This window comes from Chenopodium album, chromosome 13, assembly GCF_948465745.1.
Source record: "Chenopodium album chromosome 13, dcCheAlbu1.1, whole genome shotgun sequence".
NCBI classification, from domain to species: Eukaryota; Viridiplantae; Streptophyta; class Magnoliopsida; order Caryophyllales; family Amaranthaceae; genus Chenopodium; species Chenopodium album.
The window spans coordinates 16573718-16588130 of NC_137846.1; the positions used below are offsets into that span (position 1 = coordinate 16573718).

The 14413-nt window shown below is 32.1% G+C and overlaps 1 protein-coding gene across 2 annotated transcripts; it reads right to left on the minus strand.

Moving 5' to 3' along the window:
- Positions 1-3890: 3890 nt before the first annotated feature.
- Positions 3891-7837, minus strand: LOC145576417 (protein SET DOMAIN GROUP 40-like). Of its 2 annotated transcripts, none has more exons than XM_081634184.1 (4): positions 7722-7837; positions 6425-6565; positions 5530-5829; positions 3891-5113 (listed from the first exon to the last, which is right to left on the minus strand). In XM_081634184.1, exons 1-4 carry the CDS (start codon positions 7785-7787, stop codon positions 4469-4471), a joined length of 1152 nt encoding a protein of 383 aa, XP_081490310.1. In that variant the 5' UTR covers positions 7788-7837; the 3' UTR covers positions 3891-4468. The 2 variants fall into 2 exon arrangements, with proteins under 2 accessions (XP_081490310.1, XP_081490311.1); XM_081634185.1 differs by having other exon boundaries at positions 6401-6565; positions 7705-7820.
- Between the last annotated feature and the right edge of the window lie 6576 nt (positions 7838-14413).

A 14413-nucleotide genomic window follows, 5' to 3' on the forward strand; every position in this document is an offset into this window, starting at 1 on the left:
CTAACATGATACTAGGAATGAAAATAATACTCTAAGCATGATTTCTATATCAAAAGAATAATTAAGTAATCAAATTACTCACTTTGAAGCCTCATACCTCTTTCTATCAAAATAATACAAACGTTAGTAACTTCAAGAAACATTAAATCAAACAAATAAATATTATTAATTGAAATATAGATTTGGGACCAAACCCTCAAAAATATCAACCTTTCACGTCAAGGTGTAAGGCAACTTCGAGCTTGGATAGGTTTATTCGATTCTCGTGAATGAGGAATAGTGATCAAATCAAGAAAAATCAAAGAGATGTGTGTTTATGTGTGGCTAGGCTTCAAAAAATCAAGAGAGAGAAAGAAATAATAAGCTTAAGCTTAGAGAGAGAGAGAGAGAGAGAGATGATGATTGTTGGTTGTTGGTGGTGAATGAAAACGGAGGAAATCGACCCCTATTTATAGAGCAAAACAACTGAAAAGATCAATAAAGAGTCAGAATTCAAATCGAAATAAAACTCCTTTTATCGCGGCGCGATAGGAATATCGCGGCGCGATGGCTCTATCACGGCGCGATACAAAACAGTTTTTTTGCGGTTTTTGTTTTTATCATAACTTTTGATTTAGAAATCAAAATAAGATGAATAATATGTCATTGGAAAGCTATTGAAGTCTACTTTCTAAGACAATTAGAATCAGCTTAAAATCTTTTGTAGAATAAAAGATATGGCTGAATAGTGGAAGGGTGTTAGATTTGGATAGAGTTTGGTATTTCTTTCATATCTTTTTCGTTTCAAATCGGAATTAGTATTATAATTTATAATATATCATTGGAAAGATAATTTCAAGTCCTATCCAACTATCTATGATTTGGATAAAAATTATGAAGCATGAAAATAATATATGACTGTCTTTCAATTCGAATAGAATTAGAACTTTTAAAAAAAGGAGTTCGATTCAATTTCAAATTCTTGATCTTAATCTTTTAAAAAGGACATATTAGAACCTTCTAGAGACTTTTAGAAGCTCATAATAAATTCTAATTGGTTTAGGAATGGGATTAAGGTTAATGGACCCTCCACATGATCATTGGGTCGTAGGTAAGGCTCGATTCGGGCCTAGTTTAGTATTTTGGCAATAATTTCTTCGTTATAACTCGGATTTGGGCTTATAATATATCGTTGGAAAGCTATTTTCAAACCCCATCCAACTATACAATTATTGGACTCAGATTATGGACTAAAATAAACTGGTTTGGACGTTTTTCGTAAAATGAACCAAATTGAATGATTTTGGATATACGAAATGAATTATTTTTTATTAAAAACATTTTAGAAAAGGGGAATTCACGAGACTCTTCAACATTTCACCTTACTCGATCATCAATGACTTGAAAAGTACTCATTACTGGGTTTGGTTTTTGGGGAGACACAATTTGGTGTCTACAGTAACCCAATTCAACTTTAAAAATATTCGGTTAAGGTTTTAGGACCCATTTTAGCCCACAAGGACCCAGATTGAGCTCGGAATTAGCAAAAAAAATAACGTAAGTGTCTCGTTTTGCGTAATAAAAATGTATCGATTTGTGAGCAATTATTTTTTGCTATAAAAATGAGGCACTCATGTTAATTTTCCGCCAATTCTGAGCTCAATTTGGACCCTTAAGAACTAAAATGACCGCTAAAACCTTAACCGGACATTTTTCGACAAGCAAATCGATGAAAAAATTGAATTAGATTGCAATTTTCAATTTATAACAACTTTTGGGCTGCAATTTGCAATTTTTTTTTTTTTTTTTTAAATGCCTACAATTTGCAAAACACTAACTTAATTTTCCCAAATCAAGACACAAGATTTGTCATTTTTTATGTTGGATAAGGAATCAATATCATAGATTTGCTTTATGTAATTTCCATGCGGTTTCTCAAAAGTAAGGTTCTAAAAGCCATATAATTGCACTTACTAGCTTTCTTGGTCAATGGTCAATTGTAATTTGTAATCAATCGAAATTTCCTCGTGACTTCGACATTACTTTCTTTGAAATTTAACCTAATCATCCCTCTATATAAAACCCACAAAATCTCAACTCTATCTCAACTCTCAAACAACACTGCTCTATACAAAATCCTAGTAGTCTAGTAGAGTACTACGTTAAATTTGTACGTAGTTACAAGTTTATATGAAAGTTCGAAGAAGAAGAAAAATCCTAACTCAGTTAAGATTGGTGAGGGATTGCTAGAAATATCTACTAATGTCCCTCTTACTATGACTTGTTATAGCAAGAGGGACATTAGCACAATTTTTAACAATCTCTTTTCCAATCTTGACTAAGTTAGAATGTTAGCGCGCTTACTCTTAGCAGTTCGGAACTCACTTGTTGCAATAATAGGTATTCCCTATCTCTATTTGTTCTTTGAAAAGTAATCAAAGTATGAAGAACAAATAGAGACGAATGAAAAGGGTACAAATATTTTAATAATTTGTATCGGAAGACCATTTGAAAGATGCAATACATAAGTTTAGTTCTTTGTTTAATAACTAATTTCATGTGTACCTTTAGTTTTGTTAAAAAAATTCATCTTTAAGGTATGAAGAAGGTTTGATATCAATCTAAAACTTCATACAGCTTAACTCGGCCCGAATTGATGGACAAGGCTCTTGGAACAAGGGTAATGGAATTTCCACCCTGGCCTCAAGGTGTCATTTACCATGGACTAAGAAGTACTATTTGGTTCCCCTAAAGTTGATTAAATCGGATTTTTTTTTTTTTTTTTTTTTTTTTTTTTTTAATGTTATAAGCTGTATATAGCTGAATATTCATCAGATTTTATCTAGAAAACCTGCCAAAATTTTATCATGAGGCTAGGTTTAGATTAGTCAATGATTAATGTTTTTGTAATTTATACAAATAATGCCACTACTATGTAGAGTGGTATAAAAGTATCTACGATATTTATGCTGCTGATTATGAAACACTTTACACTTCAGTTAAATTTGTAGGCTGTAATAGAGCCTCTTAAAGGTTGATATTGAGTTGAGCATCTTTTTTGGAGGTATTCTCCCAAATGTGAACCTGTATATTGTTGTACGGCTGTGGAAGTGTGAGCAGCCTCAAATAATCATGTAAGGTGGTGAAATTTCTCTCATCCCCTCAATCCTAGGCCCCTTTTACAAGGCCTGTGTCTATTCTATCATCGAGAAATTATCAAAGAATGAGACGAACCTCCTATTATAAAATAAAAGAAATTATCAATCTCTAATAACTTGAATCAATGACTCTAATAGTACTTGTTGGTATAAGTCATAAAAGACTCGAGGTATTAGAGCTTATGGATTCCTCATAAAGAAAAAACTAAATTTTAGGGTGAGGATATACTACAGTTGCCTGCACATAGAAGGCCCTAGCCTACCGATCTAATTTTTTTTTTTTTTTTTTTTTTTTTTTTAATACATACACAAATTATATCTCAATAAGGTGTATGGCTAAAGAAAAACAACACTACTGTACAATTTTTAATAAATCACAAGTGTGAAAAACTATATAAATGGAGAGAGTAATGAATGGAAAAGATGACCTAAAGTTTTTAATTAATTGACCAGAAATGCTTGGTTTTACGGAGACATGGGTCCTTTGCATTGCTGCATTAATACGTGGTCCTAAGTTAGTCAAAATTTAGAATTAAAGTTAAATAAAGTGCGCCCATAAATTCAGGTAAAATCTTGACTTGAATGTTCTATGCAATGTATTTAACAATTTTACACACCATATAAACTATGCATGAGTTTTCATATCAATTATCAATGGTGCGAATTTAAGTAGCGAAATTAGTGTTAATAAGTTAGCTATTTAACTATTTTGTGAGCAATAATCAACTTCTGATTGCTAGATGTTAGCTATAAATCGTTACATAATTCATACAACTAAGAATTATATCTAAAAAATACAAGTATTAACTGATCAAAGTTGTGTGCTTGCAAGCGTGAAAATCAGTGTTGCAATAAATATAGTATGATTTCATGAAGTTTAAAAGTAATTAAGTTGGGCATATGACCGCTTACTTAACTAGAAGCGATCATCAGAAAACAAATAGCCAATATAAGCTTTCTAAGGCAGAGGCCACTCCTCAAATCTGAAGTCAACAAGAGCATCGCGGCCTAGGGGTCTATTTTGAAACTCTGCCCCCAGTCCTGCCCGTCTTTCCAAGTGTGTCAGGTTATGTGTTAGGCTGGTGGTGAGTCTTTCCCAGAAACCGCGAACACATGCTCACACAAACTCGACTTTAGCTGCATTCAGTGTTCGATCAGTAGCTGCATGGTACTGGCATTTTTTACTCTTCAGTAGTCCTATCCGCTATGGCATGACACATCATAGCATGAAACAGGCTCATTCATTACTTGGATCGCTTTACTTCTGTGTTACATGTTCAATTATCTTTTTACATAATGTTACAAGCTCCATGTTCAATGTTCAATTTTCTTTAGTTCATTGTTGCATGTTCAGGGTTGAGGATCTCAATAGTTCGAGAGCAAAAGGAGATGCAAGAAACAAGGGTTTTCTTGTATCTAAGCCTCCATTGAACTGCCAATGCCCACCTAAACATATACTTTTTGACATTTGAGGACATACCAGACACGACTTCAGTTCCTCCACAGCACAAGTCCATTGACTCGGAAAAATTGCAGAATTCCATGGAAGCTGCGGAAGACAAATTATCTGGCTTATCAAAACACTGAAGCTGTTGAGCTTTATAGATTGCACCAAGTAATGATAGGTCTTGTTCTACTGTTGAGGGGAGACTTTCCAGGATCGCACGGCACTTTGATATCAGCCATTTCATCACGGCAATGTCATTTTCTGCAGAGAGCTGTGACCCAGAAAGTGCAAGGTAACCAATAGATTTCCGCTTGTTTGGAGAAGTTGCCCACAATCTCAACGCAGATAACAGGGCAAATGAAGGCTTCCCATCGTGTTGAATAAACAGAGAATCTGCAGGCCATGAATGGCAAGCAAACATATCATGTTCCAAAGGGATGAAAACCTTGTCATTAGGATTTCCATTCAGAATAAATCCATAATGTTCAAGAAGTTCCAAGTTTGTGTACGTCCCATAGCTTAATAAAACCTGGATAAACGAGACAAATATTGGTAAGTTCACAACAAAAGTGTAATCTTAACGTCATGACAAATATCTGAGCAGAAGCAGTCGTAGATGCAAGTATGTAACCCATGGTACCCAATTTCATCATCTTATAATCAAGCCGAATATAACCAATGAGCTCCTCAAAATATACAAATTTCATTTTCACTTCCAAGCACTTGAATACCTCCAATAATAATTTTATCATTTATTTTCATTAAGATATGCCATAAGCAGAGTGCAATACCAAAGCAAGCTAAACTAAACAAAACGTTTTTTCTTCATTGTTACATAAGCCAACATAGTTAATTACAAACATACAGAAACATGAATTTCAAAGTATAATTTGTATCAAAAGGTGGTCTATTCCGAAAGGACCAACACTGACAAGAACTATTTACCTGCTCACCAATCTTGTAGTTTTTCTTGGCATATAAACAATATGAAGCTATATCTTCCTCATATCCACCATCAATTAACCTGCCAGAACAGGCGTCTATATTTTCAGTCTCTAACAGTGGGTCCTCTGTGTCATCTACATCCGGCGGAGTTCTCACTTGTAACAAAGAATCATCGATCCAGCTCTCAGAAACTTCAGTGGAAACCAACTCCTCTCCAGGTGCAGCATAATTGAAAAGGTCACCCACAGGACACAAGCACCCAGCACTATCCCATGGAACGTGCAATGTGCGTGATGATATCTACTCAAGAAAAGAAGATAATATGTGGTTAAAATACTATGCAGTACGCTGTGTCATGAGAGTTTACAAAGCCAGTTCAATCATACGGATTTCAGCAAGATCCAAACAACTGAAACAAAGTAATTAAATCACTAACTAATAAGAATCTGCAGTTGGAAGACCAAGATTTAACTAGCATTAATATCTACTGAGAGCAAACATCAATTAATGAAATGACCAAAGCTAAAAGATTAACTGAGAAAGAGATGCAGGACACAATATACCCAAAACCCCACTCCAAAGCTATGTCTTTTTTGTATCAACCTAGTTAGAACAGAAAGCCAACACTACTGAAATGAATAAACCTTTAACCGGAGTATTCTTATTGAATTAAGCCATAATATTCTTTACAAATTGGACTCCAACAACAACAATTGACTTCTTAATTTTGAATTAGCCAGCCTTCAGAACAGAGATGTCCAGTTCAATGATCACACAGGCTAAGCAAAGTCAATAAGCAGCACAAGGCCATTAGCATATCAAAAATATATACAGATGATTTTACACACATGCACTTGAGAGGAAACATTACACATTCCATGCTTGCTTATCTTACTGTTGCAAAAGCCCAGAGCCAAGCCTTCAAGCTCACAAGCTGAGGCTTCAACTTTAGTAGTTCTAGCAATGCAACAGCTTCACTCCAATCTGACTCAGCATTTGAAATAACCTTCTGTGCTAACCAAATAGCATCATCTACCTGCCAATATGATTTCTCCATTTAGCAAATAATTTAAAAAAAAAATGTTCAAGAAGATAATGAATATAACTTACATAGTATAAAATTTTCAAACATTAGACAAATTATTACATCAAGATAAGGCATGACAATGAAAATATATATGGACCTTTTTGTTAGAAACCACGTTTTAAATACCACTTTTAAAAATAACTACCTTTTGAAACCTTTTTTTTAAAACCAAATTAACCTTAAAACCCATAAAGTTAGGTAACACTACCCACAAGTGGTTTATGTCAAAAGAATCTATTTGTTTGACCCTTTTTTTCCTATAATTTTTACATTCAAAAACACAATTATTCCTTTAATACCCTTATTTGAAAAATTAAACCCTAATTTATAAATCCTTATCCTCATATTTCACATACTCCAATCACCCAAATTTTATGAACCGCGATTTCCAAAATTTATAAACCCTGATTCTATCCCAAATTAATAAACTATAATTCGATCCCCTAATCCCCAAATTAACAAACAGGAATTCAATCCCCTAATTACCAAATTTATAAATCCTAATTCTCAAAATTGAGAAACTCAAACTCCGCTAACTGATAAAACCTAATTCCCTTAAATTGTATATCAGAATTCACCAAACTACATTGTAATAACCCAAAGCCCTTAAATTGATTTAAGCATGATTTGATTCAAGAACCTTAAACCCTAAAATTAAAAAACCTAATTCCCCAAATTTACTAAACTCGAAATCCCCAATTATGAAAACCCGAATTCCCTGAAATAATATATATAGCCTTAGTTAATTTTTTTACCAAGAACAAGGACTAACAGTTGCAAAAACGAGAATGAGAGACGTGAGGCTTTCAGACGTGAGGCTTTTAGACAAAAATAAGAGACGTGAGGCTTTCAGATGGAATTTTTAGACGGAAATCATTAGTAGGAAGTGCTACTCAAACTTTTTGGGTTTTTTGGTAGTTTTATGTTACAAAAAAAATAAATAAAATAAATAAAAAATTTTAAGAGTAGTCACTCCAAAAGTAGTTGTAAACTTGTAATAGGTAGTTTCTGACAAAAGAGTAAATGCCCAAAGCAAACTAGAAATGGTGATTGTACAAAACAGAAATAAAATGAATGCTGTAAATTACTAATGTCAGAACCAAACTTGCAGTGCTTTTGTCTCGAACGGACCAAAACTTGCTAGAATGTCATAGCTTCTGGGAAGCAGCATTACATAAGGATACCAAGCAGACCTCCTTCCTTTGTTAACTTCCACTAATAGACACACAGTAAGAACCTACAAACATCAACAGTAAATACTTTAATGACAATGAAAAAAAAGGAACATACAAGCAAAAAAAAGCTTAGTAATTGTAAGAAACTGTCTGTCTGGTTCAGATCATTTTTTTGATACTGCTTTGTCTGCATACATGTTCTGCTTTATAACTCTACCTAAACAAAGATTCAGTTCTGGGGAACATTGTTTAAAAATTGGGGCTCAAACCAGCACTTTTTGCAGGTAATAGATATTTGTCTATGCACATAGAGATCTAGCCAGAAACTGAGATTTTCTATAACCAATAAACTACATAGAATCCTATGAAAATTTGAGACAATGAATCAAAACTTACATTATGCAAGATAAAAACATCTGATATTTGATAAATATTATCGTAATAGAGAGGTTTGGGTGGTCAATTTCAGTTTCTCTAACCCAAAATAATTCTTCACTAAGTTATTACCACTCCACAACTTATTATTCTCATTGCAAAATAAGGATTTGAGCTTATCATTTATTTTTAAAATTGCAAAGTAAGGATTAGAGCCTACCGTCTATATTTATTATTTTATACAGTAAAAAAAGGGTGAAACGAACCGGAGATAGAGGGGGGAACAAGAGCGTTATCATGTCTTTGTATGCACCTAAAATCTAACATGAGAGCAAGGCCTAAAAGCCACAACAAAATACTAGTAAAAAAGCTATCATGGTTGTTACATATACACCACTGTCATCAGCTAGAGAAGTTCACATTAGCAATCAACATCCATAGAATAATGAGAAAGCTCATCATGGATCATGGAATATGAATGCCAGGAAATAAATTCATTATGACCAAGTGGAGAGGAAGAGCACATACTCTCGTCAACGCCTTAAAAGAAATTGCCAATAATAGCACTAGAATGCCAAAACAACAGAACATATTGTGGTCAAAAGGTGAAAGTATAATAACCTACAACATAGCATAACACTAGAAAACACAAACCATGTCCAGAAAAGAATTTTTAGTTTAAAATTTAAATTCCTTTGAAGAGTTTTAATCTTGAAACTGCAAATGAACATCTAACTCCCCCTAGCCAGATTGTTGCTTGTCCCAAAAAAAAAAAAAAAAAAAAAAAAAAAAAAAAAAAAAACAGTGATAAGGACTCTAATTCACTCAAGTCAAAAATCAGTTTGAAAAAAGTTAAACTCAAGAAGTCAAGATCAAATCCAAACAAATACATAACAACATTGACCAATCAACTCCTTCTAACCACTAATAACCAGCACTCGAGCATAGACAAGTAATCAACTATAGAATAGCTCGCATGGGTGACTCTCAAATCTTATTTTGCCTTGTACTCATACCTTCTCCACACAACCAAAGTGCAATAATAATAATAATCCTTTTCAGCTTATTCATATCGCTCAACTTATGATGAAGTCAACTTGAAATGCAACACATACTCTCTAACCTAGCCGGAAGATCCACTTAACCACAATGCATGCACGAAGTTTGGCATACGATTCTCTTTACCTTTAAAATACACCTCCCTAGGAGTGTAAAGGGGTTGAACATATATGCAAACTAAAGGTCTTTTCATCCAGTTCTTAATAGTACATGCATAACTAAATAAACATGTACTTTACTAATCTAATATATCAACTCTATTTGATACATTCTATTTATCAAAAGAAACCCTAAAGTGCAAAACATTATTTAATGAGCTAGGTCCTTCAATTTTCCATGAAATTTAACACTCACATCAACTAAACTTGTTGACCTCGATTAGTTTTGGTGATGACAAGCAAACTTAATTTAATAAAGGTTTAGGAAGCAAACAGACTAAGCATCAATCTCGAAAACTTCTTCAAAGGCAATTTCTTCAAGGCGTAGTAGAACAGTGTCTGGGTAGTTTTCTGCCTATGGGCTTCAGTCACCGTAACAAAGCCTTGGAGTGACACATGTTTAGTGCTCATATGATCACATTTTACCCGTCACAATCTGCATCATGTTAACCAAAGACAGCATCTTCGTTTTGAAACCATGAGTGGCTGCTCTTCCAAAAGAACCAAACCCAGGTGTTCCAAAAGAAGATGGAACTTCAAAAGGAGTACCACTGCCAAGAGAACCAAATGTCAGTGTGTTCCCAAGAGGAACTTGAGATACTACATTTTGTCATACACTCTTTAGTTCTTCCTTTTCAATCTTTTCCATCGTAGTTTCATCAAGTGACAGCTCTCCCTAGTCCTCACTGACATCAACAAACAAAGGAGGCTTAATTACTTTGGGTGTGAGCATAGCCACCCTCATGCTCCTCCTCAGGCTTAATCACTTTGGGTTTCCCAACTACTCTCTTCGTCCGTTCTTTTCTAACCCCCTGTTTTTCATTGATTTTCTTGTTCTCACTCTCGTCCTCTTCACTCTCTACTTCGGAATTCTTTTTCTCTTCAACAATTTTTCCATTTCATTCAAGATAAAGTTAGTCTTCCTATCATTCACCATAAGACTAAGATTGGACATGGTTATTGTTAGCAAGATGTGCTTGGCTTTCACGCCAAGAGAATCCACACTCAAATCAACATTATAACTTTCAAACATGTTTACTAACATAGTTCCATAAGAAATCATATAATTGTAGAATGTATCAAATAGAGTTGATAAATTGGATTCATGCATTGTTATTTATTTAAGCATTTACTATTAAGAATTGGATGAAAACACTCTAGTTTGCATATACATTCAACCCCTTTACACTCCTACGTACGGAGGTGTATTTTGATTAAGGGTAAAGAGAACTATATTCCAAACTTCCTCTTTGATTTCTGAATTGTAATTCGGGTATAGTTGCCCTGTTTAATGAAGTCGAGTTAGAAAATCCCAAGTGGTTGTGGTTTTTCTTATGCACAAGAAGTTTCCACGCAAAAATCTCCTTGCTTCTCTTTATTTCGTTCCTTTAATTTCTACTACTGTGTTTAATTTCCGCAAACTTTTGTAACACTAGTTCCTACACAATTTCTTATGCATTTGTGTATTATTAGCCCATCACATGTTTGTCTGTTTATGGGGCTCGTTACTTGGGCTTTGCCCCTCATTTGCAAACCAAAATTTGGTTTGAGTAATTATACACCGAAAACGAGTTGAAATTTTCTTAATCTTAAGCCCCGTTCTTTAGAGCTGTTCTGCTCTGCTCTGTTTAAAAATAATACTTAGTATTTAATTAGTAATAATAATAATTAATATTTAATAATAGTAATAAATAATTAATATTTAATAATAACAATAATTAATATTGAATTATAATAATAATAATAATAAATATTTAATAATAAATAATAAATATTTAATAATAATAATAATAAATATTTAATATTTAATATTTAATAATAATGATATTAGTAATAAATAATTAATAATTAATAATTATAATAATAATTAATATTGAATTATAACAATAATAATAATAATAAATATTTAATAATAATAAATTAAATAATTAATATTTAATAATTATAATATTAATAATAATAATTAATATTTAATAATAATAATAGTAATAATAATAATTATAATAATAGTAATAATAATATTTATTATTATTATTATTATTAACAATTGATTTTTTATAATAAAAATTAATATTTAAAGATAACAACTATTATTTAAAGATAATACTAACTGTTAATTTTTAATAATAGTAATAAAAATAATTATTATTAATTTTTTATAATAATCATAAAAATAACAATTAAATAATATTTAATATTAATAATAATTATTATAATAATAATTAATATTTAATAATAATATTTAATGATTATAATAATAATGCGATAATATTAATAGTAGTAGTAGTAGTAGTAGTAGTAGTAGTAGTAGTAATAGTAATAATAATAATAATAATAATAATAATATTATTATTATTATTATTATTATTATTATTATTATTATTATTATTATTATTATTATTATAGTAGTAGTATTAGTAGTAGTAGTAATAATAATAATAATAATAATAATAATAATAATAATAATAATAATAATAATATTAGAGAAGGAGGTTGTTGCGTTGCTGAAGCGGGTTCAGAGGTTCTCGACGACGCAAGACATTGGGGCACGTGCGGCAGCTCTTATCTTCACTAGGGTAGGCTTTGCTATAGCTAGAGGAGTGAGAGCCCAGATTGTATCTCGGCTTTCCACTAATTTATTGTAGGTTGTATGACTTTTGTTATTATTATTATTATTATTATTATTATTATTATTATTATTATTATTACTACTACTACTACTACTATTATTATTGTTATTATTATTATTATAATAATAATAATAATGAAATATGCTCTGCTTTACTCGGCTCGGCTCAGCTCAGCTCTGCTCCAATTTGCTCTGCTCTGCTAACTCCTGCTCTGCCCAGAAGCTCAAAAGAACAAGGCCTTATTAGATTAGTCCCATGCGATGCACGGATTTCTTTGAAATATAGAGTATATATTTTATGTATTCTTACGTATTAGAAAAATTATTGAGACATAACTATTAGTTGTAAATGCTAATTTTATATAATTAATTTTGAAGAAGAACAAACCGAATATGAAAATTTAAGCATATACAAAAAAAAATTAGATTTTTACTATACGATTTTAATTAAGAAAATAAAAAATGATTTTAAACTTGAAATATATAAAGGAAAATAGAAAAAATATATACATCAAAGTATTTTGTTCGATGAAGCATAAGGGAAAGATGTATTACATACCAATAGTTGGTGATAGAAGAAAAATAAATAAATTAAAGAGTATACTTCCTCCGTTCTTTTATTATTGCACCACTTGGCTTTTTAGGAAGTTTCACAAATATTGCACCATTTCTTTTAGGAAAAAAATTATTTTTGTTCACACTACAAATACCCAACATACCCTCGCTTTTTCACACTTACTTTTTAGTTTATCAATATGTCACATGGGTAATTTTGTATTTTTACCTTTCTCTCCCTTACTTTTTTCCACTAACAAAATATTTGTACCAAACCACTATGGTGCAATAATAAAAAAAACGGAGGAAGTATATAAATTGAGAGGAGGAGAAATTAAATTTGAAATTTGAAACCAAAGAAAATATAATGACGTTAGATTTTATTTAGGCGAGAAAATTTTTCATATAAAGCTACCACGTGGACAATATGTCATCGGTTTCTAATTTAATAATATTTATAGATAGATTCGAAAACGTCAAATATTGGATACTCATCCGGATATCAATTTTTGGATTTTTAACGGATTTTAAATAACAGATACGCAGATACGCCTATCTCAGTGCAATAGACGTTAAGTAGTCCTTCTACCACTTTATCAAACTAATAGTGGTAAATGACTCCTATAAACAAGAGAAGTATTTGGTTTTTTTTTATTTTTTATTTTTTTCAATTTGAGACTTTTCCTTCCTTTTCATTTGATCTTTTCTTTGCTTTTTGAGAAGTATTTGCTTTTTCTTTGCTTTTTTGCTTTTTAGAAAGCAATGAGTCTATGTGTTATAAAGATATTTGATATGTGTTGAAGTAAAGAGAGTAAAAGTCATATTTTTCGATTGGTTTGTGATCTTTCTAGAGGTTGATCAATTTACTCCACAAGCAGGTTGTGGTTTACCACGTTTGCCCACATATGGATTGTGGAGTAGGCTTTTTCATATCTAGGTTCACTTTTTGGATTTCTTCTCTTTCTATTAGATTTCTTGTTAATCTTTGGTTATTCTTATGTAATTCCCTCATCCAAGCGGTTGTTAATTATGATTAAATCATCTTGATTATTCTGATTTATTCACTCATTTGATGGTTATATTTGGCTCTTCATACTCCTTGCATTGTCTATATATAGCTTGGAATCTTTTTAGAAATATACTACTACTACATACACATTATACATATAAAAAAGAGCCAAACACACTGTTATAGTCAATTTTTAAGTACGTCCCGACGCACAACTAGTCTCACGACGAAAGAGGACGACGCACGATAACGTAACTAACTCAACGAAAGATAAGGGTTGACCAAATCTTAGAAGATCTTTGCTTAACAGCATCCTTATCCAACTTTAAGCAGAATTCCGCCCAAGAATATCTCCAACAAAAAGATAGACTCAAGACTAAGTCCAAGCAACGACCATCTGAAATTTCAAGAGCTTGTTAGCTGCTTCTAACAGCACCACAGCTAGGTTTACACGTTTATTTTTCTTCATTGTAAATAGAACAATACTTGTATTCAGTAGCAAGAAATATTCCTACGCACTCTAATCTTATTTTAGAACAACCATACTCTCTGTAATCAAAGGTCATTCATAGTGAATCGGTGGTCTTGCACCCACCCGCAGCTTTTCCCGCATTTGGGTTTTCTGCGTCATCAAACCACCTTGTCCTTTATTGTTTCTAATTCGTTTTTACTTAATTTCCATAGTTAATAGTCTAGCCGTCGTACGTCCCAGCCTTAGGTCGCCCTTAGGCGAAATTTGGCATAAACAATTTGGCGCCTACTGTGGGGTCGACGACTAGATAGTCTCTTAAAAACTTCAGGGCACAACTTTTTCTCTCAACAGGTCATTGAACTATC

Coding starts and splice junctions, on each gene's coding strand:
- LOC145576417 (XM_081634184.1), bottom strand. CDS start 7,787: ATGCTGCTTCCCAGAAGCTATGACATTCTAGCAAGTTTTGGTCCGTTC. Junction 6,566..7,721: donor TCGAGACAAAAGCACTGCAA/GTTTGGTTCTGA, acceptor TCATATTGGCAG/GTAGATGATGCTATTTGGTT. Junction 5,114..5,529: donor ACTACAAGATTGGTGAGCAG/GTAAATAGTTCT, acceptor TCGTTTATCCAG/GTTTTATTAAGCTATGGGAC.